This window comes from Chelon labrosus, assembly GCF_963514085.1.
Source record: "Chelon labrosus genome assembly, chromosome: 18".
Classification (NCBI taxonomy): domain Eukaryota; kingdom Metazoa; phylum Chordata; class Actinopteri; order Mugiliformes; family Mugilidae; genus Chelon; species Chelon labrosus.
The window spans coordinates 2,102,902-2,126,212 of record NC_140351.1 but is presented as its reverse complement, the minus strand read 5'-3'; the positions used below and the strand labels follow the sequence as shown (position 1 = coordinate 2,126,212).

The 23,311-nt window shown below is 41.8% G+C and overlaps 1 protein-coding gene across 6 annotated transcripts in view; it reads right to left on the bottom strand.

Annotated features, from left to right (window-relative positions):
- LOC311503143 (NLR family CARD domain-containing protein 3-like) overlaps positions 1-22,748 on the bottom strand; it is a 75,404-nt gene extending 52,656 nt beyond the window's left edge. The window contains exons 1-10 of one of the 6 annotated variants that reach the window (XM_084565684.1): positions 22,678-22,748; positions 21,605-21,727; positions 21,147-21,266; positions 20,216-20,409; positions 17,850-19,647; positions 17,540-17,713; positions 17,277-17,450; positions 12,727-12,900; positions 12,271-12,444; positions 11,815-11,988 (exon numbers count right to left, since the gene is read on the bottom strand). In XM_084565684.1, the coding sequence (XP_084421810.1) occupies positions 11,815-11,988; positions 12,271-12,444; positions 12,727-12,900; positions 17,277-17,450; positions 17,540-17,713; positions 17,850-19,647; positions 20,216-20,409; positions 21,147-21,266; positions 21,605-21,708 (3,086 nt within the window). In that variant the 5' untranslated portion in view covers positions 21,709-21,727; positions 22,678-22,748. Of the gene's footprint in view, positions 1-11,814; positions 11,989-12,270; positions 12,445-12,726; positions 12,901-17,276; positions 17,451-17,539; positions 17,714-17,849; positions 19,648-20,215; positions 20,432-21,146; positions 21,267-21,604; positions 21,728-22,260; positions 22,473-22,677 lie in introns of those variants that run through there. The other 5 variants (XM_084565686.1, XM_084565685.1, XM_084565688.1 and 2 more) reach the window with 5 other exon arrangements.
- Positions 22,749-23,311: the final 563 nt, after the last annotated feature.

Sequence of the window (23,311 nt, the reverse complement as noted above, 5' to 3'; positions counted from 1 at the left end):
ACTGCGACAAATTTCCCAATTGAAATGAATGGAGAAGCCCGAAAAAAATTAAAATTCAACAGACATTTTCAACAATGAACTGCTCTGGCATACTTTAACCGAGAGACTTCATTTAAACTTTAAAACGTAGGTACTCTTGCCTTCTCTTCAGAGATTCACTTCACTTGTCGACAACTTTTACCGTTTTTAAACTATGAAGCCTCAGAGTTGTGTAGGTTTTTACTCAAATTTCAGGGTTTATAATGGGTGTGTATTGCGCGGAATGTTTGTGCTAGAGTGGATGACATCATCAGCTAGAGTGAGGAGGGGAGAAGAAAGTTAGTCAAAAAACTGCACAGAAACTGCTCCCGTGGCCACAAATTTCACACGACAGACATAATTTATACATAGAAACGTAGGAAAATTTGTCTTCTCACTCAAATTCGTCTGCTAAAGCTGTAAGTCTTATAGTTTTGGCGTCAGACACAAAGATGCGCCAGCAACACCCACCCACAGCTCCATAGACTGCCATGTTAAAAAGGCAGGGAAATTTCTGGAGGAAAGCAGACGTAACCTTTCTTTGAATCGCTTTAATAGGTCACATTTCTTCATTTTACCCACAAACTGCATATGTAGACGTTCAGGAAAGCCTCAAGATGCCCAAAGTTAAGTCGGTTCAATGATTGGAAATACGGTTTGGCCACAAGTCCTTCCTGTTCGAGGCGATTTTTCAGCATTTTCTCTCTCTCTCCCCGTCTTCCAACTGACATTCGAACAGGAGCAGTTGACCCTGGTAGCCATGACAACCAGACCCCAACCAGCTTACACACGTTCACACACGCAGCTGCTGGGGACGAGAGGCGGGAAAAGAGCTCTCAGTGGAAAACATGATCTGCCAAAACATTAAAACCCCCCAAACCATTACTGCAGTACTGTAGGGGGCCAGAACCTGACATTATGACCTTTTCCTTTATTTTAAACACAAATTATATCTGGCTGCTTTGCTGAAACTCCTAACACAACATCCCTGACCCGTTTCCTTCATCTTATTAGGTCAGTGAATAGCTAAACTGCTAACAGACGCTAACGACTAGCCGCCCAGTGATTTAGCCGACGACTAGCCTTCCAGCATAGCTCATGTATGTTAGCAAGCTAGCGGAGCTAACGGAGCTAGCTAGCCGCTACCTTAACGCCGCGGACTCAACCGCGGAGTTAGCCTCGAGCTAACCGCTAACTAACCGCTAGCTAACCGGGATTTAACCGCGGACCCGCGGGAGTTAAACACGAATTAGCCGCGGCAGTTCGCCGTGAGCTAACGCGGAGGCTAGTGGGGTTAGCCGCCGGCTAATTCGCCGCCTTGCTAGCGGGTGCTTATCACAGTAATAATGTTGAAGTTTTACAATTTAAAGGGAAGATATTTTTAAATTAAACTGTGTCAAACTGAAAAATATATTATTCCACCACATAAAGTAGGAAACATTTATGGCTTGCAACAACATTAATGACAGTATATATATAATTGGAGTAATTTAATATAATATGATGTTTTTAATTAAATAAATAATGAGCTGTTGAACACTCATAAGAGTTATATTAAGTATGTTACATAACATTATTTGACATGTCTGTTTGTCTGCCTATAGTTTTCCTCCAGCTGATCCAGACAGACTGCAGTGACGTCCAACATGAGACAAAGAGCTGGACTCGCAGGACAATTTGAAGGTCTTCACTTCATCGCTGATTCCTTGTTACAGCCTGGATGTGTTAAGTTTAATATTATTGTTTATCTAACTGTAAGACTGTGCCGTAAACTGTTAAACTATTGCTCAGGTAGGAGTAATGAGTGTTATTGTTAAAATTATTATGATTAACGATCAATTGTTACGATTTGCTCGTTCTTTGTCTGGGGATCCTAGTGAGATCCCTCCCACTCTCTTCCTTATTTGATGCTGGCTTTCAGGTGGAGCTGGGAGGGGTCTGCTGCCTGTACCTGCCCTTCAGTTTGTAGAAGGCGAAGCATAAAGGACGACCCTTCTCAGTGTCTCTCTCTCTCAGCCAGGCCTACTGCATCCTCCTCATCCTGTTTGGTTTGTTGTACCCTGCATGACATCAAACTCACACCCATCCAGTCAGAAGGAACCAGGCCTTAAATGACTATTTGAGTTGTGCTTTTTGTTATAGCTGCTGCTCATGGTAGTAAAGACATGCTACTTAGTAAAGACATTCGCGACGTAAGTCGCGAATACTTTCATACCTGTCTTGACCTGACCATTACTTTTTGTAGTCAAACATGAAATTATTTGCAACGTAAGTCGCAAATATTTTCACCAGGATTATATTATGACTATATGAACAGGTGATCATTAAAGCATCATAGCATCTTAGTATAATTGCATTGTAGCATCTTAGCATCGTAGGAACATAGTATCTTAGCTTTGTAGCATCTTAGTATCATAGCATCTTAGTATCTTAGCATCATAGCATTGTAGTAGCATCTTGGCATAGTAGCATCATCATAGCATCGTAGCATCGTACTATCACAGCAATATAGCATGGTATCGCAGACTGCTGCGGCCACTGCATCACTCTCGCGATTTCCCGCAGGGGAATTGTCTAGTTATTATTATTAGTGATGCAGTGCTACGCAATGCAAACTATTGACCCTCATAGCAAAGCTATGGGAGTCAATAGTTTGCAGTGCGAAGCACTGCAAACTATTGTTCTTCACTACGTTTTTCTTCTTATTATTATTAAACTTTTTCCTACGGCCGATTTTCGAAACCTTTCAACTCAAATACCGTTCGTCGCACACAGACACAAAATACATCAAAACGTGCGTCTCGATCGGACTCGGTGTGCTTCTATACAGTTCTTCCAAACAAGATTTTTTCGCGACGTAGTCGCGAAAAAAACGCGATCAATTTCCCATTGAAATGAATGGAGAAGCCCGAAAAAAGCGGCAACATTCCAAAATTTACAGCTTGGCTTTGTCCAGCGATTACTCGGCCATGCTTTGTAGTAGAAACTTGCTTGGAAGTTTGTACGAGGCACGGGAAGTGTAGCTTTCTCTTCCTGAAAACGGCGTATCGATACCTTTTACGGTTTGGTCAGGGTCGCAGTTTACGTTTGGTGAAATTTGGGGAAAAAAATTAAAAATCCCTCCCTCTGAGCCTCACTCTAACTTCAGAGTTTCGGTGATATTCTGAAAAAAAAAGGTTCAATCTCACGTGGTGGCCACATTTTTTGAGGTACAGAGATAAAAAATACATAAAAACGTAGGGATTTTTGTTGGCTTTAAGATGGTGTTGGTTTGATATGTGTGGGACGTACGGTTTGGACTGGAGGCTCCTCTGAGAGAGGAGTGCGGCGACAGCTTTTCGAATTTTTCCCCATGTGTGTGTATGTGGAAATCGAGAGGGATTTCTCGACGATTTTTTCGTGTCGCATACTTTCTTTCCAAAACGACTACGGCCACAATTTTGGCAGTACGCGCGTGGCGACAACACTAAATTGTAGAAAACCCTTGGCTGACGCTCACGATGTGTTTGTTTTCTCGATAGCACTTGTAGTTTTTGAGATACAAGCATTTGTTCGGAGGGCAAATCCTAGTCTGCACTTTCCCTCTGACTCAGGCAGAGGTGAGAGAGAGAAGGAGAAGGAGCAGCAGTTGACCCTGGTAGCCATGACAACCAGACCCGAGTGGCGGGAAAAGAGTTCTCAGTGGATAACAGGATCTGCCAAAACATTAAAACCCCCTCAAACCATTACTGCAGTACTGTAGGGGGCCAGAACCTGACATTATGACCCCCCCACTCCAACCCCCCCCCACCCCCCCTCCCACTATAGCATTACAGACACAGACTGCCAAAACATTATGACCCCTCAACCCATTACAGGACTATAGTAGGGAGCCAGAATCTGACACTATGACCCCCCCCTCCACTCCATTTAAGCATTACAGACACAGACTGCCAAAACATTATGACCCCCTAAACCCATTACAGGACTATAGTAGGGAGCCAGAACCTGACACTATGACCCCCCCACTCCAACCCCCCCACCTCCCCTCCCACTATAGCATTACAGACACAGACTGACAAAACATTAGGGACTCTCACACTGTTACAATGGGGAGACAGAACACTCCATGACCCCCCCCCCCCCCCTCTCCCTCTCGCTCTCTCTCTCCCTCTCCCTCCTTCCCTCTCTCTCTCCCTCCCTCCTCTGTTGGTGCTATCACTTTATTAGGTAAGTGAGTTTCTAGAATTATTTATATGTTAAGTGTTTGTGCCCAACATAGCTGAACTGTTAATAGAAGTTAACTACTAGCTGCCCAATGTTTTAGCCTTAGGCTAGCCTTCCAGCATAGCTCATGTATGTTAGCGAGCTAGCGGAGCTAGCAGCTAGCTAACCGCCGCGGACTAAACCGCGGAGTTAGCCTCGAGCTAACCGCGAGCTAGCCTCGAGCTAACCGCAAGCTAACCGGGATTTAACCGCGAGCTAACCGGGACTTAACCGCGAGCTAACCGGGATTTAACCGCGGACCCGCGGGAGTTAGCCGCGAGCTAACGCGGAGGCTAGTGGGGTTAGCCACTAAAACTGTGTCAAACTGAAAAATATATTATTCCACCACATAAAGTAGGAAACGTTTATGGCTTGTAACAACATTAATGACAGTATATATAAATAATTGGAGTAATTTAATATAATATGATATTTTTAATTAAATAAATAATGAGCTGTTGAACACTCATAAGAGTTATATTCAGTATGTTACATAACATTATTTGACATGTCTATTTGTCTGCGTATAGTTTTCCTCCAGCTGATCCAGACAGACTGCAGTGACGTCCAACATGAGACAAAGAGCTGGACTAACAGGACAGTTTGAAGGTCTTCACTTCATCGCTGATTCCTTGTTACAGCCTGGATGTGTTAAGTTTAATATTGACGTTTTTCTAACTGTAAGACTGTGTCGTAAACTGTTAAACTATTGCTCAGGTAGGAGTAATGAGTTTTATTGTTAAAATTATTATGATTAACGATCAATTATTACGATTTGCTCGTTCTTTGTCTGGGGATCCTAGTGAGGACAGCCCTCTTAAAGGTGGGGGTGTGACGATCCCTCCCACTCTCTTCCTTATTTGATGCTGGCTTTCAGGTGGAGCTGGGAGGGGTCTGCTGCCTGTACCTGCCCTTCAGTTTGTAGAAGGCGAAGCATAAAGGACGACCCTTCTCAGTGTCTCTCTCTCTCAGCCAGGCCTACTGCATCCTCCTCATCCTGTTTGGTTTGTTGTACCCTGCATGACATCAAACTCACACCCATCCAGTCAGAAGGAACCAGGCCTTAAATGACTATTTGAGTTGTGCTTTTTGTTATAGCTGCTGCTCATGGTAGTAAAGACATGCTACTTAGTAAAGACATTCGCGACGTAAGTCGCGAATACTTTCATACCTGTCTTGACCTGACCATTACTTTTTGTAGTCAAACATGAAATTATTTGCAACGTAAGTCGCAAATATTTTCACCAGGATTATATTATGACTATATGAACAGGTGATCATTAAAGCATCATAGCATCTTAGTATAATTGCATTGTAGCATCTTAGCATCGTAGCAACATAGTATCTTAGCTTTGTAGCATCTTAGTATCATAGCATCTTAGTATCTTAGCATCATAGCATTATAGCATCTTGGCATAGTAGCATCATCATAGCATCGTAGCATCGTACTATCACAGCAATATAGCATGGTATCGCAGACTGCTGCGGCCACTGCATCACTCTCGCGATTTCCCGCAGGGGAATTGTCTAGTTAATGTTGTTACAAGCCATGAACATTTCCTAATTTATGTGGTGGAATAATATTTTTCAGTTCGACACAGATTCACTTTATTTAAAAATATCTTTCCTTTAAATTGTAAAACTTCAACATTATATTTTAACTTCAGTGCCGGTTTGCTGACTGTGATAAGCTCCCGCTAGCAACGCGGCGAATTAGCCGGCGGCTAACCCCACTGGCCTCCGCGTTAGCTCGCGGCTAACTTCTGTGTTGGGACGCCGCGGCTAACTCCTGCGGGTCTGCAGTTAGCTTGCGGATAGCTTCGCGGTTGAGTCCGCCGCGGTTAGCTCGCGGCTAACATCCGTGTTAGCCTCCAGGCTAACCCTTCAGATTTTCTTCCAAATTCTAAAAGAAAAAGTTTCTCTCTGATCCTGTGGCCACAGTTTTTGAGGTACAGAGATAAAAAATACATAAAAACGTAGGGATATTTGTTGGCTTTAAGATGGTGTTGGTTTGATATGTGTGGGACGTACGGTTTGGATTGGAGGCTCCTCTGAGCGAGGAGTGCAGCGACAGCTTTTCGAATTTTTCCCCATGTGTGTGTATGTGGAAATCGAGAGGGATTTCTCGACGATTTTTCGTGTCGCATACTTTCTTTCCAAAACGACTACGGCCACAATTTTGGCAGTACGCGCGTGGCAACAACACTAAATTGTAGAAAACCCTTGGCTGACGCTCACGATGTGTTTGTTTTCTCGATAGCACTTGTAGTTTTTGAGATATAAGCATTTGTTCGGAGGGCAAATCCTAGGGTGCACTTTCCCTCTGACTCAGGCAGAGGTGAGAGGGAGACTTCAGCGGCAGTTGACCCAGGTAGCCATGACAACCAGACCCTAGCGAGCTTACACACGTTCACACACGCAGCAGAAGAGGACGAGTGGCGGGAAAAGAGTTCTCAGTAGATAACAGGATCTGCCAAAACATTAAAACCCCCCAAACCATTACTGCAGTACTGTAGGGGGCCAGAACCTGACATTATGACCCCCCCATCATGCTAATTGCTAACATTAGCAGCTCATGCTAGAATTAGTGGCTCATGTGTGTAAATATACATGTTAAAAAAAATGTTAAACATGTTAACATGTTAAAATTAGTGGCTAGCGCATCATGCTAATTGCTAACATTTGTGGTTAATGCTTTACTGCCATGAGTAGCTAGCGTGCTAGCCGCTCGTGGTAGTAAAGACATGTTAATTGCTAACATTAGCGGCTAATGCTTGACTGCATGTAAAGACATGCTAATTGCTAACATTTGTGGCCAATGCTAGAATTAGTGGCTCATGTGTGTAAATATACATGTTAAAAATTACTATTTGAGGGTATTGTGAAGCTATACCACACTAAGCCAATGCTAAAATTAGTGGCTAGCGCATCATGCTAATTGCTAACATTTGTCGTTAATGCTTTACTGCCATGAGTAGCTAGCGTGCTAGCCGCTCGTGGTAGTAAAGACATGCTAATTGCTAACATTAGCGGCTAATGCTTGACTGCATGTAAACACATGCTAATTGCTAACATTTGTGGCTAATGCTAGAATTAGTGGCTCATGTGTGTAAATATACATGTTAAAAATTACTATTTGAGGGTATTGTGAAGCTATACCACACTAAGCCAATGCTAAAATTAGTGGCTAGCGCATCATGCTAATTGCTGATATTTGTGGTTAATGCTTTACTGCCATGAGTAGCTAGCGTGCTAGCCGCTCGTGGTAGTAAAGACATGTTAATTGCTAACATTAGCGGCTAATGCTTGACTGCATGTAAACACATGCTAATTGCTAACATTTGTGGCTAATGCTAGAATTAGTGGCTCATGTGTGTAAATATACATGTTAAAAATTACTATTTGAGGGTATTGTGAAGCTATACCACACTAAGCCAATGCTAAAATTAGTGGCTAGCGCATCATGCTAATTGCTGACATTTGTGGTTAATGCTTTACTGCCATGAGTAGCTAGCGTGCTAGCCGCTCGTGGTAGTAAAGACATGCTAATTGCTAACATTAGCGGCTAATGCTTGACTGCATGTAAACACATGCTAATTGCTAACATTTGTGGCTAATGCTAGAATTAGTGGCTCATGTGTGTAAATATACATGTTAAAAATTACTATTTGAGGGTATTGTGAAGCTATACCACACTAAGCCAATGCTAAAATTAGTGGCTAGCGCATCATGCTAATTGCTGACATTTGTGGTTAATGCTTTACTGCCATGAGTAGCTAGCGTGCTAGCCGCTCGTGGTAGTAAAGACATGCTAATTGCTAACATTAGCGGCTAATGCTTGACTGCATGTAAACACATGCTAATTGCTAACATTTGTGGCTAAGGCTAGAATTAGTGGCTCATGTGTGTAAATATACATGTTAAAAATTACTATTTGAGGGTATTGTGAAGCTATACCACACTAAGCCAATGCTAAAATTAGTGGCTAGCGCATCATGCTAATTGCTAACATTTGTGGTTAATGCTTTACTGCCATGAGTAGCTAGCGTGTTAGCCGCTCGTGGTAGTAAAGACATGCTAATTGCTAACATTTGTGGCTAATGCTAGAATTAGTGGCTCATGTGTGTAAATATACATGTTAAAAATTACTATTTGAGGTGTGCTTTTTCAATACAGAACCCCGGCAACAGCCCACTCGGCACTTCAAACATTTCCGCGGGAATTTTCTAGTTCTTCTACTTATACAAAAGTAAGTTACGGAGTTCCTAAGGGTTCTGTGCTAGGACTAATATGTAGCACTGGTAACTTAAGTCACTCTGCCATAGTTTATTGTTGGCCAACGCAAATCACAACCTGAAGGAAAACAGGAACAGGAAACAGCCAATCAGACACCTTCAAAGCATTGGACTTCCTCATTGTCACCTGAGCCAATCACCACTCACTCTGCATCAGAATCTGTATCATAAACCAGCAGGAATTTGGAAACAGGACTTCTCCTTGGATTGGTGAGTCACATCTCAACTGAAACAAGTTGGAAACTGTTCAGTATCAGAGCTAACAAATGCTAATGCTAACAGGCCTCCACCATTCCATTACCCAACCATTTCTACTGCTGCCTTGGATTTCTGGATAATGACATTTAGCTGAACACTGGTGAGACTGAGGAAAAGCTCATATGGAAAGACTGATGATGATGATAATGATTTTAATGATGCCTGTTTGCAAAACAGGTTAGGCTTTTATGGATGGAGAGATTCGAGATTGATGGCGAGCTACCCCTTTGAAAGAACTAGACAACTTCTGAAAGGATTCGAGGATTCACCCATTCACCCACCCAAGCTATTGAACCTCATGAACAAAGAACTGCCATTTCATACTGCTTTTGATTTAAGTGATTGAAAGGTTTGAATTTGAGACTTAGAGGTGCATTTAATGAACTTTTACTGAAACCACCACTAGTAGGACTGAACATAAACTATTGCATTGCAACTGTGAGATTTTTGTGTTATTGTTTTGGCTTTATAATTTTGCTCATTGTTTTTCTTGATGCATTTCAAGTATTTTTTGTTCTAAGAATGTTCAATACAATACCGATAACCGATACCGATACCGATAATCAATACTGTGTCTTGTGCTTCATTGATCTTCACACAGCTCCATGAGTCGAACCTTAGCCCAACATACATTATCCATAGTAGCCTAACAAATTATTATTCTTATTCCTCATATCTATTGTGCATGGTTTAATAGGAATATTCTATTGTAAGTATTACAAATACTCTTCACGTTATACATGTTGCCATTAGGCAAGATTATTAGAAAACATGGCATAAACTTCCATTGCTATGCAGACGACACCCAGCTATATTTATCCATGAAACCAGATGAAACTAATCAGCTGGTTAAACTCCAAGCATGCCTTAAAGACATAAAGGCTTGGATGACCTGTAATTTCCTACGCTTAAACTCAGACAAAACAGAAGTTATTGTATTGGGTCCTAAGCATCTCAGAGATTCATTATCTAATCACGTGGTGTCTTTGGATGGCATTACCTTGGCCTCCAGTACTACTGTAAAAAACCTTGGTGTTATATTTGACGAGGATATGTCCTTTAAAGGTGACATAGAATGATTGAACGGGGTATTTATCCTTGATCTGTGATGTGACATGCAGACAACAAAATTTTGGTTGGGTCTGTAATGCCTTAGAAGCTTCCTAAAAACCTCTCTCAGAAAGCTATATTAGGGTGGGGGATTTTAAACGCGTGGTTTTGCACCTATTTGGCGCCCCTTCGGGCTTAACTGGCAACCTCATTATGAAATGCAAGCACTTGACGCTGATTGGCTGCATTTGCTGCCACTCAAAAGAATGTAAACTTCGCTATAGAGAGCCGAAGTCCTGCCCCTCTACTTACCGAAGGGAGTTTTGGTCGGTTCTGTACGCGCCAGCATGCGGGACTTGTAGTTCGTTTAATTACGTATTTTCCATAGCGTTTTACTTAACTATCTTGCGACAAACTGTGACATTCTTGACATGTAAAATCATTTTTTATTCTGAAAAACCACATATGTATAATCCAAGGCACAAGTCGATCGGGACCAGAAAATAATTTATCTTTCGCCATAGACTGCCGTTCACAAACGAAGTAGCAGTCTGTGGTTGAATGTAGTTGGAATCCGATTATAAATGAACAGCAGCCACGCATCTCGTGCATTTCTTTCGGTGGGAATGTAATGGAAAGTTTGCACACCGCTTGCACAGCCTGGAAGAGCACACCTCGGAACGCGACTCGCCATTTCGCCTTGAACTCCGCAAGCACTGCTGCAATGTACTTCCCGTTGGAGGCGAGAGGGCAGATGTATGCAAATTATTTTGAAGGGGAGGGAATTGAATGAGAGTGGGGGGGCAGTGAGATGCATTTTACGTAATATGTATCCGTTGTTCAGATTGGGCCATTTTCTGGCTGACATTTCTAAAGGAGGAATTTCTATGAAACGGAGATGTTCAGAATGTCTAGCACTTTTCGTATGTTCGTGAATGCGGGCAGACTACCGTTATTCAACTAAGACAAGGTAAAAACGTTTTTTCATTCTCTGTCACCTTTAAATGTCACATAAAGCAAGTGACCAGGACTGCCTTCTTTCACCTGCGTAATATTGTCAAAATTAGGAACATCCTGTCTCAGAGTGATGCTGAAAAACTAGTTCATGCATTTGTGTCGTCCAGACTGGATTACTGTAATTCATTACTGTCTGTCTCCAAATACTCTTTAAAAAGCCTCCAATTGATTCAAAATGCCGCAGCAAGAGCATTGACAGGAATTAACCAGAGAGATCATATTACTCCAGTTTTAGCTTCTCTTCACTGGCTCCCTTTAAAATCTAGAATAGAATTTAAAATCCTCCTCTTTACATACAAGGCCCTTAAAGGCCTAGCTCCATCGTATCTTAAAGACCTTATTGTACCATATCATCCCAACAGATCACTTTGGTCTGAAAGGTCAGGCCTACTTGTGGTTCCTAGAATTTCAAAAAGTAGAATGGGAGGTAGAGCTTTCAGCTATCAGGCTCCTCTCCTGTGGAACCAGCTCCCAGTTTGAGTTCAGGAGGCAGACACTCTCTCTATTTTAAAGGTCAGGACTAAGATGTTCCTCTTTGATCAGGCTTATAGTTAGGGCTGGACTAAACCACCCCTTAGTTATGCTGCTATAGGCCTAGGCTGCTGGGGGACGATGCACTGAGGACATGTCCTCCTTTTTTCATCTCTCTTCTCTCTCGTATCCTCCACTTTCTTTTCTCTGGCACAGAGCTTTTGCCCTCTAATTTCCTATCTATTACTAGTCATGCTTCTGTGCTATTACTATGTAGAATGTTTACTGCTGTGCGTCCCCGGGATTTTGTAAAGCGTCTTGAGAAGATTTGTATCGTTATTGACCCTATATAAATAAAATTGAATTGAAAATTGAATTTCTGCCTGATGTCTGCAGTTTAGAGTCACCACAACTTTACATCATCATCATCTCAGCACATGAGGAAAACATGGAGTCTGACCTTAGAGTCTCCAGTCTAAAGTCTGGATTCTCCACCAGATCAAGAAGATGCTTCACTCCTGAGTTCTTCAGGTTGTTTCCTCTGAGGTCCAGATGTTTCAGATGGGAGGGGTTGGACTTCAGAGCTGAGACCAGAGAATCACAGCTGATCTCTGACAACCAGCAGTTAATCAATCTGAATGAAGAATAAAAGAGGTAGATTAAATGATGAATAATTCAATCAGATGTGTTCAGGTTTTAAATTTTCAGCTCAACATTACTGTGTCCTAACAGCCTTTAAGCTTTATTGACTTTAACAACTAACAGTGGACATTTTCTACAGTTTCTGATACAAACACTCGTCTTGAACTAAAGGACATTTACAGATTTATGGAGGAAAGTTCTGGATGAACATGAATTAGATTCAGTTGGTGATTAAACATATCAGATCTACAACAGTAACAGACAGTGAACTTACTCTAGTATCTCCAGTCTACAGTCTGGACTCTCCAGAAAACCACACAGCTGCTTCACTCCTGAATCCTTCAGGCTGTTGTAAATCAGGTCCAGATGTTTCAGATGGGAGGGGTTGGACTTCAGAGCTGAGACCAGAGAATCACAGCTGATCTCTGACAAACTGCAGCTCATCAATCTGAATAAAGAATAAAAGATGTAGATTAAATGATGAATAATTCAATCAGATGTGTTCAGGTTTTAAATGTGCAGCTCAACATTACTGTGTCCTAACAGCCTTTAAGCTTCATTGACTTTAACAACTAACAGTGGACATTTTCTACAGTTTCTGATACAAACACTCGTCTTGAACTAAAGGACATTTACAGATTTATGGAGGAAAGTTCTGGATGAACATGAATTAGATTCAGTTGGTGATTAAACATATCAGATCTACAACAGTAACAGACAGTGAACTTACTCTAGTTTCTCCAGTCTACAGTCTGGACTCTCCAGAAAACCACACAGCTGCTTCACTCCTGAATCCTTCAGGTTGTTTCTACTCAGGTTCAGATGTTTCAGATGGGAGGGGTTGGATTTCAGAGCTGAGACCAGAGAATCACAGCTGATCTCTGACAAACTGCAGTCCCTCAATCTGAATAAAGAATAAAAGATGTAGATTAAATGAAGAATAATTCAATCAGATGTGTTCAGGTTTTAAATGTGCAGCTCAACATTACTGCAGCGTTTCCCAAACTTTTTTGGCTGTGCCCCCCCTTCTATGTCCCAACCAGGTTGACACCCCCCCAATCCCCCACACCTTTAAAAACACAACCATCTTTTTTATAGCCATATTAAAGGCAGCATGTTTAATCTGCTCAAATGACCAGAACACACATAGAACAAAATAATCAGCATCACAACAATGAGCTCTCACATTTGAATTAAAGTCAAACACTAACATTTTCAATAGAATGGAACAAATTTAGCACAAGCTTCCACTTTAAAGAGCAAAGAGGATGATGACAGGCTCAGGATCAGAGGCAGAAAGCAGATCAGTTGGAGGAAATGTTAGAATATTTTCAGACGCCTTCAACTAAAATTGCAGCAACTTTAAATGAGCGTGGAGCTAACACAACCCGTCATCATAGCACAGCGCTTATGGAGATAAAATGACAACGCCAGTCATTTGAATGAAACTGTAATAAAGTTCCACACGAGCCACAACATCAATAACAAAGAGCATAGGCTCAGGAAGAGATAAAACAAGAGGATCCATGTGAGGATGTTAAAGAGCAGAGCAGGTGGCTCAGCTTGGTGTGCACCAGTAACGTACGCTGAGGTTGGTGGCTCAGATTTACTGTAGTGTGACTATCAGGACTAAGTTAGTCACTGAGAGGAGAAAGTGGAGCTCTGTCTGACACGCTGAGTCCAAAGAGGAAACATGAAACCATTACTGCTATTTAAGGGCTTTATTTTGATCCTTCTGATAACACATACTTCTTGTTATATTATTATGCAGATGGACTTGCAGGACTAAACTATGATAAACAATAGCTTAAGAGGTCAACAGTAAAACCCCTCCCCTACCTCACCCTCTCTCTGTATCAGACAGAACAGATTGACAGGTAGGTGCAGGTGATATTTATTAGCCAATCATTCAACCCCAGTCACACCCACTGCCCCTGGTGACCAGCAGGGCTTGAGCTTAGCATTGTCCCAAGTAGCACGTGTGCTCCTAAGTTGAAAAATCTAGTAGCACACAAATCATTTTAGGGGCACGATGAAAAGTTACCAAATAATGTGTTTGTCTTTAATAAAGTGATATGAGGTCAACGAGGAGGCATTTATAAGCAAAACAATTCAATTCATAGCTTTTTAAGTTTTACAAGTACTGCACAGACTGAAGCTTATCTGGCCTGTGTTATAACATAGAACATTCATACAACAGGCAGGTTCATAATGTGATTTACTGTGTTTCACTAAGTTATCTTGTCTGAAGTTCTCGTTGCCTGTGACATAAACAGACTTTCCAGCTGCTTCTGAGCTTTGCAGTACTTACATTAATTAGTTTTGGTAAAGGAGTCACGGGAATGTTTTCTGCCAGTCAGCATTAAACCTGTACTTTCACATTAATTGTCATATTAATTGTTGCTACAGTGTTAAAAGCTCTATCCATCTTTGCTTTTATTTTTATAAGAACAATTGGTGCACTGCACCTTTAGAACAACAGCGCTGTCTCTTTCAGAAAGACGGTAGTCTTGATTGTTGATTGTTGTTGAAGTTGTGCGTGGCTGTGGATTTATGCCGCTGAACTGCAGGTATGTTGCAAATATAAAGTAAAATAAATAAAGATGAACGTTTGTCTTGCTGTTTGTTTTGGAGGTGCAACGGATGAATGTTTTAGACTAAAAATTCAATGGCACGTGATCTACCCGCACTACCTTCGAGATCTACCGGTCGATCGCGATCGACTCAATGAGCCCCCTGCCCAGGGCCGCTGCTAGGAATTCTGGGGGCCCTGAAATAATATCAAATTTTTTTTTTACAACTGTGTATTATGATGTTTTTCTTTGTTTTTCTGGTGATGCCTGGTGAATAATCACTCAACAATGAGTTAGAGTATTATTATCTAAATTGTCTTTTTGTTATTGTCAGCCATTATGGTTTATTTTATTTTATATCGCTGTGAAAACAACAACAAACCTTGTTGGAACATTTAACTTCTTTGTATTTTCAAATGTCCCACCAATAGCGAACACATTTTAACAAGACCACACTTGAACACATCATGATAACGTTATTGACCTTCGCCTAATGCTCATAATTACTGAGTAGAACTTGAATGCGTCATAATACAGTTCAGTGTAGCCTGGTAAGTGAGCGGGTGCTTGGTGCTGACTGGAGCACTGTCCGACAGTAATATGTGTGAAACACACAGTCCGCTGTAGATAGCCTCCACATTAGTAACGTTCAGTTATCTACACTAGGAATCGCTGCTCTACAATGAACTGGCCACTTCCCGCCTCTCACCCGATGATTGACAGCTAACGTAAGCTACAGCCCCTGGCCCCGTCAGTTACGCGTTACAGACAATGAATGAATGAATGAATGAACAAGAGGCGGCCTCTGTAGTTTTATTCTCACCATTCTTATAAAATGTTGATGTCCTGGGCCCCTGCTCTGTTGCTCCTAGCCCTGGCCTCCCTCTCTAGTCTTTTCTAGTCTCCAGATCTGTGTTTTTTGTTCCATCATCTTCATCTTCCTCACTCCCTGCTGGAGTTCGCTCGCGCTCAATTCGAACCCGCGGTGTGGACCAAACCATTTTTTTAAGAACGGGCCAAGAGGGTTATTGAAATTATTAAAATTAAAATATGGCGTGACTTTGTGGCTTTATTTTAGTTCAGATTCATTACTATGAATATAGATTAGTTAAGCCTATGCATAATAATGTAGTCGTAGAGGCTACTGGGGGCTGTGTGTGGCCCTTAGAACTGTCATCACCTTTCCCCCCTAAACGACGGCATTTCACAATTCGCACTGAACTATTTTTTACCAGCATTTGCGACGAGGTGCTCGCACTGTGGAGCCCTGGTGACAAGTGACAAACACATCCCTGCCTCTACATTTACAATCATGAACCCAGTGAAACAGCTTCAATTCTCCATCAGTTGGCTGCTTTCACACTAACTGGTTACGTTTCATATCTTAATGAGGATTCTTTACACAGGTATAAGGTTCATATCTGGACAAAGGACCAATGTCAATCTATAGCAGTTAAGAGACAGAATGAGACAGAGAGAGCGTTGGCCGTCACAACTCCACAGTTCATTCATTCAACATGAGAGTAGCCAGTGAGAAAAAATAAAGACTAATGGAAATATGGATTAGAATTGAAACTAAATCATCACCTTAATCAAATTATAATATTGAGTTGTTAAATCTTCTGATGATCTGATCCATTTTTAATTCAGACTGTTTAACAAAATATCTTCCATCATTTACCACTTCCTGTTTTGACTGAAGGTTTAGATTTACAATCTTCTATTTTTATCTTTCACACAAAGAATAGATCCCAATAAATGGACCTGGACAGTAGAGTTGACTCAGAGTAGAAGAAGAGCAACAGCATGAAGCAGTGGCTCACTAGCGCCCTCTTCCATGAGGCAGAAGTACTGGCTGCCTCATCTCCTTGTTTTTCAGTGCGGTTTAATGTCAGATCAACAAGACTAAATATGTTCCACTCATACATGAAATACATTAACTAGACTATGAAAGATTAGGACACATGATAAAAATGGACACAACCAATATATTGATGCCATACAGACAGTTAGCCACAGGCAGATTGCGCAATCCGAGGCTCGGCTTCCTGCTGCCTCCAGAGATTCTGACAATAAAAATTATTGAAATGACTGGAATCATACAGAAAATGTATTTATATCACAGACCAATGGATAAATAGTAGAAGTTATTTTATTCATTCATTCATTCATCTTCTGTACCCGCTTATTCCTGTTAAGGGTCGCGGGGTCTGCTGGAGCCTACCCCAGCTGTGCTAACATACAGACACACTGAAAGTGACGTTAGCCAAATAACAGCAGCATATTTAACACGGTATTAGCATTAGCATGCTAACTTAGGACACCACGAAAAAAATGTTCTGTCTGGATGATCTGTCGAGAACAAATGAGAAAAAAACAGCTTTACACGGGCCGGTCAAAGTCAGCCAAAGGGCCGTATACGGTCCACGGGTCGTGTAATGTCCAGGTCTGTTCTACACCATTACATGTTTCATCTGGTGCCCCCCCTAGAGGCAGCTCCCCTGCACTACTGTGTCCTAACAGCCTTTAAGCTTCATTGACTTTAACAACTAACAGTGGACATTTTCTACAGTTTCTGATACAAACACTCGTCTTGAACTAAAGGACATTTACAGATTTATGGAGGAAAGTTCTGGATGAACATGAATTAGATTCAGTTGGTGATTAAACATATCAGATCTACAACAGTAACAGACAGTGAACTTACTCTAGTTTCTCCAGTCTACAGTCTGGACTCTCCAGAAAACCACACAGCTGCTTCACTCCTGAATCCTTCAGGTTGTTGTAACTCATGTCCAGATGTTTCAGATGGGAGGGGTTGGACTTCAGAGCTGAGACCAGAGAATCACAGCTGATCTCTGACAAACTGCAGTTCCTCAATCTGAATAAAGAATCCATTTGACACATCAGTCAATGATTTGAATTGAATAAATAAAGAAAACCTACAACAGCTCCAGTCAGTGAACTGACCTCAGAGTCTCCAGTCTACAGTTTGGACTCTCCAGTCCAGCAGACAGATGCTTCACTAGTGAATCCTTCAGGTCATTATCACTCATGTCCAGCTCTGTCAGATAGGAAGGGTTGGACTTCAGAGCTGAGGCCACAACTTCACAGTGAGTCTCTGAGAGTCCACATCCAGTAAATCTGTGATTAGAAAACATATAAATCTGTTATAAAATCAGATCATTTACATTCTAGATCCAGACTGAATGAGTATGAAACAGAGTGTGGTGATCATCTGATGAACATCTGATTGATTCTGTTACTGATCAGGACTCACTGAGCCTTTCTGCAGTTGATCACAGCTGGGATCAGTCTCCGTCGTCCCTCATCTGATGTGTTGTACTTCTTCAGGTCCAACTCATCCAGAACCTCCTCTGACATCTGCAGCATGTAGGCCAGAGCTGAGCAGTGGATCTCAGAGAGTTTCTTCTCTGATCTGTTCTCTGACTTCAGGAACTCTTGGATCTCCTGATGAACTGAGAGGTCGTTCATCTCCATCAGACAGTGGAAGATGTTGATGCTTCTGTCAGGAGAAGTTTTATAAGTGTTCATCTCCTTCAGCTTGTTGATGGCTCTCTGGATGATTTCTGGACTGTTCTCTGTCTGACCCAGCAGACCTCCTAAGAGTCTCTGGTTGGACTCCAGAGAGAGGCCATGAAGGACGCGAACAAACAGGTCCAGGTGACCATTTTTACTGAGCAGGGATTTCTTCATGGCTCCATACAGGAAGTCATCCAGAGACTCAGTGGAGACCTGGTGGTCTTTCACCAGGAAGTCCTTCAGCACCTCTGTCTTCTTGTTGGTGTAACAGTGGAACATGTAGACTGCAGCCAGAAACTCCTGAATGCTCAGATGAACAAAGCAGTAGACTGATTTCTGGAAGATCACACTCTCTCTTTTGAAGATCTCTGTACAAACTCCTGAGTACACTGAGGCCTCTGTCACATCAAGACCACAGAGCTCCAGGTCTTCTTGGTAGAACATGATGGTTCCTTTCTCCAGATGTTCAAACGCCAGCCTACCCAGCTTCAGAAGAACTTCCCTGTCAGCCTCCATCAGCTCCTGTGGACTCGTCTCATGTCCCTCATGGTACTTGTTCTTCTTCCTCTTTGTCTGAACCATCACAAAGTGTGAGTACATGTCAGTCAGGGTCTTGGGCAGCTCTCCTCTCTGCTCTGTAGTCAACATGTGCTCCAGAACTGTAGCAGTGATCCAGCAGAAGACTGGGACTCCACACAGGATGTGGAGGCTCCTGGATGTCTTGATGTGGGAGATGATTCTGCTGGACAGCTCTTCATCACTGAACCTCCTCCTGAAGTACTCCTCCTTCTGGGCGTCAGTGAAGCCTCGTACTTCTGTTAGCCTGTCAACACATGTAGGAGGGATCTGATTGGCTGCTGCAGGTCGGGAAGTGATCCAGACCAGAGCCGAGGGAAGCAGTTTCCCCTTGATGAGGTTTGTCAGCAGCACGTTGACTGATGCCTTCTGTGTGACATCAGACACAACCTCACTGTTGTTGAAGTCCAATGAAAGTCTGCTTTCATCCAGGCCGTCAAAGATGAACAAAAGTTTACAGACAGCCAGCTCCTCTGCTGTGACCTTCTGTAATGTTGGATGGAAAACATGGAGCAGTCTGAGAAGACTGTACTGCTCATCTTTGATCAAGTTCAGCTCCCTGAACGAAAGCACAATCACCACACTGACATCTTGGTTTTCCAAACCCTCGGCCCAGTCCAGAGTGAACTTCTGCACTGAGAAGGTTTTTCCAACACCAGCGACGCCGTTGGTCAGAACCACTCTGATGTGTCTCTGTTGGTCAGGTAAGGCTTTAAAGATGTCGTGGCACTTGATTGGAGTGTCATGGAGGGCCTTCATCTTGGAAGCTGTCTCAAGCTGCTTCACCTCATGTTGGGTATTAACCTCTTCACTCTGTCCCTCTGTGATGTAGAGCTCAGTGTAGATCCTGTTGAGGAGGGTTCCACTTCCTGTTACATCACTTCCTTCAGTCACACGTTCACATCTCCTCCTCAGACTGATCTTATGTTCATCTAAAACCTCCTGCAGACCAACATCTGCTGGAAAGAAGAACAAACGTGAGACAGAAAGAAAACAGTCATCCCTGTTTGAAGCCACAAAGAACAGAAAACTGACTTTAAATGTTTTATAAAGAGTTTTTTCTTCTCATAATAACTCATTTTTAGAGGAAACATTAGAAATGCTCTTTGTTCTATCAGCCTCTGAGGGGGCGTGTCAGTGTTTGATTGACAGCAGAGGCAGCTCGTCTGCAGCTCTTCATCTAACAGCTCACTGGGGTTGTTCATTCCTCTCTGTAATATTTAAGACTGATCCACTAATAAAATGATGAGCAATATGTTCATCTCTTGCTTTTAACGGCACTAACAACTAAATACTGCTAATCAGGTGACAAACATTTCCTCTGGCTGTTTCACAATAAAAGCCTCTTAGTGGCTGGTCACAACAGGAACAGATTCATTTATATCAGCAGTAATTAACAAAGCTCAGTTATGAGTAAAATAAGGCTGGTATGTGAAGTGCAGGGAAAGAAAAGAGAATAAATAAAACTGTAGAAACTAAGAAATGATTTTATCAAGAGTCCATCAGCAGACAGATGTACAGTCTTACTTGTTCTGGATCTTTGTCCACACTGGGGACAGGAGGAGTGTCCTGATGAAGCAGACTGGTCCCAGTATGAGGTGATGCACTGTCTGCAGAACCAGTGTCCACAGCTGCTAGAGACTGGATCCTTCAGGACGTCCTGACACAAAGCACAGCAGGACAGCTGCTCCTCCACAGAAACATGACTCCTCTTCCTCTCTCTGTCAACACATTTCTTCATCACTAAAACCATTTGCAGATTGTCAACATTTGACATCACTGTCCAGAAGCTCAGACGCTCACAGAGAACAGGAAAAGTTTGAACTGACTTCCTTTGATTTCAACTCTCCTGCTTTCATCAACACCAATTAACTGCTTTTCCTATCTGGCTGTCTTATTAAACACTGAGTCATCTACCTGCCGTTTGCTGTTAATACAAACTCAACACTTCCTGCAGAGACTTCACAGTAAAAGCCTTCCATCAAAGAGAGCTGATTATGTCCTTCACTGTTTTATCTTGAGTTAGTTCAGTCTGAACTGAGCTTAGAAGAGTCTAAGAAGTGTTACTGATAGTGAACTGGACTGATAGGGAGTATTGATCAGATAAAGATCACATTCTAACTATACTGGCTAGTTGCTACACACTGACTATGGGAGGAGGAGAAAACTGCAGTTCAATCCATCCACTAGTAGCCCAGCTGAAAATCTTTACACACTTCAACATTAGGACAAATATATCTGAATATTGATGAGTGGACATTCTGAAATGGAGGTTCTCAGGTGTTTTACTACACAAATACCATCAGTACTTCCTGGTTCTAAAACCCAGACTAGGATCTTACCTACCTGCACTAAAACATCTGCATCATGACTAGAAATCTTTCAGCAGAACATTTCTGCTTCATCCTAAAATCATCATCTTCCATCGGGTCAGTTTACAGTAGAAACAGTCTCTTACTTTGTGTCTGAGGGTCCAGGTTCTTCTCTGAAGGCTGGAGGATGATCTTTGGACCAGTCACTCCTCATAGACAGACAGCTGGATACTGTAGACTCTGGTCTCTGTCTGTGGTACTGACCTCTGCAGAAACAAATGTGTTTTATTCTCATCAATCACTGATAAACTCTGAGATAAAGTCATTTCAGTAGCAGTAAACACACAAACTACAGCTGCTGCAGATAATGAGATGGTTTCATGTTTGTAACAGTCCTCTGAGATTAGATTACAGCTTTTCTAGGTGACTGACAGCTGTCAGAGAAGCTGAGAGGAAGACAGGACTCATTATTTATGTTGGAGTCACAAAAACCTTTTCAGAGTATTTTAGTAAAAATGAATCAACCATCAGAGACAGAAAATAAACTGGAACTGACAGAAGTGATTAAAATGAGTCATGAACAAGTTAGTAGTAGTTCTCTTACTTTGTGTCTGAGGGTCCAGGTTCTTCACTGAAGTCTGGAGGTTGATCTCTGGACCAGTCACTCTTCATAGACAGACAGCTGACTCTGTCCTCCTCTTCCTCCATCTTCTGGACTTCAGTCAGTCTGAGAGGTAAACCAGAAACACTCAGTGAGTTTACATCAACTTCAGTTACAGTCCTCCAGGTTGATCAGAGACTGATGGGAACTGTAGTTTTTATTAAAGATTTACCTGTCAAGTTACAATAAATACTTGTTTATTTTAGAATATGGACAGAAAACCACAAGCACACGTTGTGTTTAAGCTTTAAAAAGTAAAAATGAACTTCCAGACTTTTAGAACAGAAGTTAAAAAGCTGCGTCAGTAGCCGTTAGCTTAGCAGAAAAATAATTTAGCTTCAAACTGAAGGAAGAGTAAAATGATTCTATAATGTTTATTAATCATTCAGTTCAGTGAAACTTTAACAAAGCAACAGCAAAGTCCAACAAACTAAAGAAAACCGTTAGCATTAGCATTAGCATCAACGGTCCCTCTGCAGTCTTCAAAGTGACAGTTGATGCTAATGCTACATTTGTCTGCTAACAACGCAGTTAGCTAACTTATTTAAAAGATGAACTCAAAACACTTAGAAACAGGAGAAATCATTAAAGTCATTCACCTCTAACACAATAATTTATTTTAACACAAACACAGAGAATTATCGTTTCTGTTCCATCTTCCGTTACTGTCATTAACGGTTATCACATCCGGATACGTTCCTTTCAAAATAAACTAAATAAACAGGAAATACAAAATAAAAGCAGTGGAAGGAAAAACACGGAAGAACACAAACACGTTTTCAGTACCGAAACAAACATTAAAGGTCATATATAATATAATATAATATCAGAGTCAGTCTGACTGAGAACAGGAAGTAAAACACAAACTACGCAGTTTAATAAAAGCAGCAGAACTACAACTGATTAATCACTAGTTTGTTTCAATGGTTGAATCAAACTGTTAAATTCTGAATCTTCTTCCCTCTACAGTCCACATGAAGAAGAAGAAGAAGAAGAAGAAGAATATTAACACTTACGTCGCTTCAACCTTCAGTTTTCCTCCTTCTACTCTGAATCAAAATGGAGTCTGAACAAACTTTAGTTTCGTTTCTGCTCCGATTACCGGAAGTGACGTGTGTGTGTGTGTGTGTGTGTTAGTTCTTGTACAGCTATCTCTGTGATGACCAGTTGGAGTTTTCATTTTGGCTGGTCCTGTCTTCTCGTCCTCCTCTAATGGAGTCAGTCTGAGATGAATCAGGACCAACAAGTCTTTAAAGAGACACACTCCAAGAAAACTCCACACACACATTTCTGTCTGTGTGTTTGTTTTGTCCACCTCAGAGTTCCCTCCCTGTTCTCATGAAACTTGATCACCTGCTCAGGTGAGCTGCTCCTCTCTGGGTGTGGATCAGACTGTGCAGGTAAATCCAGGACAGCATTAGAGAACAGTGTTTTACTCTGGTTGTAGAAATCAGTTAGAAAGTGTAGCTAGAAAAGACTGATTAGTAAATGAATCTTTCAGATCAAGTGGATTGTTTGAGTCTAATAGCAGCGTGTTAGTGTGACTTAGTTCAGACTCATGGAGTGATGATGGAACAAACAGTCAAAGCTTTAACTGGAGTGAAAGGAACAGTATCACAGAGCAGACATGATCTGTTCCAGGTGCTGACT